Source organism: Moesziomyces antarcticus (assembly GCF_000747765.1).
Source record: "Moesziomyces antarcticus DNA, scaffold: scaffold_v10132, strain JCM 10317, whole genome shotgun sequence".
NCBI lineage: Eukaryota > Fungi > Basidiomycota > Ustilaginomycetes > Ustilaginales > Ustilaginaceae > Moesziomyces > Moesziomyces antarcticus.
This window is the reverse complement of record NW_014638878.1, coordinates 1-4311: the sequence shown is the minus strand read 5'-3', so window position 1 is coordinate 4311 and position 4311 is coordinate 1. Positions and strand designations below refer to the sequence as shown.

The window sequence follows — 4311 nt, the reverse complement described above, 5'->3', positions numbered from 1 at the left end:
GGGGGGGGGGGGGGGGGGGGCTGGGACTGGTTTGTACGACGGTACACTGGGAGGGCGACGTGCTTGCCCACAAACATGCAACGCTCGGCCTGGCGCGGGCAGGGAGAGCGGATGGACACAGACCTCGGCGCCGCAGCACGGTACCGGTTCCCATGCATCATGCATAATGCAACATGCACCATGCACGAGCGAGTCTCTGACCGAAACTGTGGCCGCTCTGCCCACGCAATTGTGCTTTGCAGCTCTCTTTTTTCTTTTTGCGGGGGCAGCCATCCAGATTTCGTGGCCACTTCTGCCCGGCCTTTTCACCGCGCTGCGAGAGAGAGAGAGAGGACGGCTCGGCTAAGCCCAAAACCTCATTTGGTACGCCCAGCCTGCGTGCGTTCTGGCGAGCGCCCATCCATTGCGAAACTGTCCCTGGCTTTGTTTTTGCTTCACAGCCATGCTCTTGTCGATCGTCTGCACTGCACGCAGAGCAAGCAGGGCATTGCATGCTAGCACAAAGCCGGACGAGGCCGCTTGGTGACAATCGCTGCTTCCCCAGCTTTGGGGAGAGCAGGAAAAACCAATCGAAAAATCAAAACAAAAACAATACGAAATTCCAATTTGAGCCCAAATGATTGCTTTTCTAGCGTCGGCTCTCCAAAGCTCAGGCGAGGCTGCCTCGAGGCTGAGGACGACTGACGACGGGCGACTGCTGCTGAACAGCGCGCATTGTTCTGCTCGCTCGCCGCCACCACCACCGCCGTGTCTCTGCTGCGTTCCCATGCCGAGTTGGGCGGCTCGCTAGCCCTGCAACCAAGCAGTGGCGAAGGCGCGGAGGTCGAATCCTTGGCACTCTGGCCGTCACTGCCTCCCACTCATCTAGCTTCCCACATGCGTTCCTCGCCTCGCCTAGCTCGATTGTTCAAATCCAGCTCCGGCGTCGTGCGCTCATGCATATTGCTTCCAACCGCCCTCTCCCTCCCGTCTGGCTCGCTCTCCGGCTAGATGCTTCCGAAGAGCTGCTGCTGCTCGCGAGTCGCCGCCTGCCCAGTCCTGGGGTTCCCTGGCCTCGCCGCGGCTCTGCTTTTCCGCCGCAGATTCTGCTTCCCGTGTTCGAACTTGGTGCGATTCCAGGCCCCCGTCCACCTCTATTGTGCCCTCGAGCCCACGAGCTCGCGAATTTGGGCTGCCTCCCTCGGCCAGCTCGGCGGCCCTTCCAGCCCAACTCGGTGCCTGCCGAGATACAGTAGCTGCCTGCATCGCGCGCCGCTCAGACACACTCTTCCGGTGCCCCCCCCTCGTCCACTGCACTCAGCCCTCGAGCTGCTGTGATTGAAGCGCTCTCAGCGTGGTGTTTCAGCAAGCGTGGTGTCACTCTCCTTACCTGCACCCCGCATTCTAGCGACAAAAAAGCTTTCCACCGTGTCGTCCGCCTCTTGCCCTCCCCCCCAGTTTGGCTCGCCTCGCTTCGGCAAACGCACCCAGACTCTTTGGTCTTGCCTCTCTGCCCTCGTCCGCGTCCTCCTCTCTTCCCCCTTCTGATGGCCGCTGATCGACTGCCCACACTCTCCTCGTGCCTCAGCTTCCCAGGCTTCGCTGCTCTTTGCCTTGTCGGCGTCTCCCTTGGCCATCTCCAGCTGTCTCAGACAGCACCCTTGCCTGGGTCCGCAAAAGGTGTCACCCGCCAGCCTGCTCGCCACTCGCCCTCTCGCTCTCCGGCCTTTCGCTGCCGAACCTTAGCGCCGCCATCTCCTGCTCTGCTGCCGTCGCCCTCGACGCTCTGCTCCTCCGGCATCCCCTTCTGCCACTGCCACCGCTTCGAGCCCCAGATCTCTCTTGCCTGCCTCAGAAGCTCAGGATACCGGGTGTGACTCTCCTCACTCGCCGCGGCCGCATCCAAAATAGTTCTCGCGCTCAATTCTTTATAACCCTCCCCGCACTTTGCGCTCTTCGCGCACAGAGTCTTTGCACCCCTCTGGACACCGTCTCCTCCTCTCCATCATCTTCTTGCCTCTGTCCGACTTTTCCACCATCTTTACGGAAGATCAGTAGCTTCTTCCTCTCCACCACAATAGCACAACAAAAGCGGCGCATAAGAAACGGATTCCCGTCCCGACTGCCTGCAGCGAGCACCTCGATCCGACCACACGGGCCCCCATCGAAGCTCAACCTTGCCTAGCCTTCGCTCTTTTTCTATACCCTTGCGTGTCGCCTGGTGCGCTTTGACCTCGTCCAACGCCTCGATACCCACACAGCTAGCCTACGCTAGCCTACGCCATCGTACCTTCCTTCCTTGCCATCACGCGGTCATCTCACCTCGACCAACATCCTTCCACCCCATCCACCAGTCGAACAAGTTCGGCTCAGTCTTTGCATTACACAATGAGCTACATCAGCAGCGGAAGCAGCTCTTCGGGAGCCACCTTCTCCACAGGTCCATCCAGCTCAACATCGCGCAGCCCATCTGCCGAGCCGTCGTCGTCCAAGCAGCGCCGTCTTACCCTCCAAGACATTCACATCCCCGCAGGCTTCGAGATCGCCAAGGGCCTCGAGGAGCCCGGCTCCGAGTACCCCAGCGAGGAGAACATCCAACGCGCTGCCGAGGTGCTCCAGTCTCTTCGTGGCCGTATGCCCGATGGCTCCGATGGTCAGGTGGCGGCGTGCGACTACTGCCGACGTCGCAAGATCCGATGCGACCGCACCAAGCCCACCTGCGGAAGCTGCACCGCCTCGGGCCGCAAGTGCACCACCGAAGACATGCTGCGCAAGCGTGGCCCACCGTCCAAGAAGGAGCGCGCCATCTTGGAAGCGGCCGGCATCATCTTCCGCGGTACGCGTCCTCACCGACGCCGCAGGACGGCCACCACCTCGTTGGGCTCGGGTGCCGCCAGCAAGCAGCAGGAAGAGATGCTGCGCAAGGTCAAGGAGGTGGCCGGCACACGCACGCGCGCCAACTCGACCAACTCGGGCGAGAACGCGGCTGCTGCCGCCATCGTTGCCGATGCTTTTGACCAGCTCAACGGCGGATCCAAGAGCTCGTGGATGGAGATGCTCAGCATCGCCACCCAGTCGGCCAACCCTTTTGCAGACTCGCCCGCCTCGTCGCCGTCGGACATCTCGGCACACGATACGTTCCACATCGACGCGGGCGCGTGCGACTACGGTCTTGCTGCTTCCAACGGCTTGGGTGCTGCGCCGCTTCTGGCACGCAACACGGGCAGCTTGCCGGGCGCGCCCAACAACAGCGCACAGTGGGACAACATGTGGGCCGCCTTTGGCGCCGACCTGAGGAACAAGCACAGCGCGACCAACCAGGCTATGAGCGAGTTGCCGAACCTGAGCGCGTTTGCATGCAACGCCAACGTCGACAGCAAGGACGGTCTCTTCCGTTCGCCGCTTGCCTCGTTCGATGCGGGGGCGCTCGACTGGTCCGCCTCCAACATCTCGCCTTCGCAGTACCAGATGCTGTTCCCCGACGGCGCGGTTGCGCCCATGCAACATGCCAGTCTGCCCATGGTTCACGTGGACCCCCAAATCATGGCGCCCCAAATGCAGGTTGCCGAACAGCCATTCATGAGCTCCCAATCCAGCATGGCGGCAGAGGTGATCGCATTCCAGTCCGCAATGGGCCACTTCTTCCCCAAGTCCAACCCGCTCTCCTCGTCGCTTTCGCAGTCATCGTCTACGGCGACGGCGGAGGCAAACACTCCCACCGAGATCGACCAGTTCATCTCCATGGCCGAACCACACCAGATGCATCACCAGGAGCAACTGCAGCCCCATCAGTTGCAGTTTTCCATCGACTCCCTCTCCGCTTTCTAATGCAGCGTCCTAATCGTTCTCGTCGCACTGCCCTTGCCTTGTATTCTTTCGCCATAGTTGTACAGTTAGTCCTATCCGTTCCCGCTTAATCTCCATCGTGCCTAGTCGTATGCGTGCGTGTGATGCGCCGGCCGGACGATGAGCTGATCATATGCCTCGAGAAGCTGACCGCGAACCACCCAAAGATTGCTTGGCCCGCTCACACCGAAAGCGCAACGTTCTCACCGGGTCGAACCTGGATGTGTTGCGGATCGTCCGTGTGCAAGCGCGCGAAGCCAACGTCGAAACGGGGACGTTTCAGACACCTCCGGCTTCAATCGGCGAGCACGTCTCGATGTGCCACTGGTGCCTTGGTCCAGGACGTGTGGACAGCTAGATGGTGGATCATAATTCTTATGCCAAGCATGACAGATATCTGCGGCCATAGAACCTTGAAAGCACCGCATCCCGTCCGATCTGCGAAGTTAAGCAAGGTATCGCCTAGTCAGTACTGCGGTGGGGGAC

At 60.9% G+C, this 4311-nt stretch overlaps 2 protein-coding genes across 2 annotated transcripts; both read left to right on the top strand.

The window, feature by feature from the left end:
- Positions 1 to 616: 616 nt before the first annotated feature.
- PAN0_132d6786 (uncharacterized protein) lies at positions 617 to 2037 on the top strand (the record flags this gene model as incomplete). Its single annotated transcript, XM_014797792.1, has 5 exons — positions 617 to 747; positions 869 to 1107; positions 1388 to 1436; positions 1726 to 1850; positions 1946 to 2037. The coding sequence occupies 5 exons, from the start codon at positions 617 to 619 to the stop codon at positions 2035 to 2037; spliced, it is 636 nt and encodes a 211-aa protein (XP_014653278.1).
- A 330-nt stretch (positions 2038 to 2367) lies between these two features.
- PAN0_132d6785 (uncharacterized protein) lies at positions 2368 to 3807 on the top strand (the record flags this gene model as incomplete). The annotated part of the gene is made up of 1 exon (XM_014797791.1): positions 2368 to 3807. The coding sequence occupies one exon, from the start codon at positions 2368 to 2370 to the stop codon at positions 3805 to 3807; it is 1440 nt and encodes a 479-aa protein (XP_014653277.1).
- Positions 3808 to 4311: the final 504 nt, after the last annotated feature.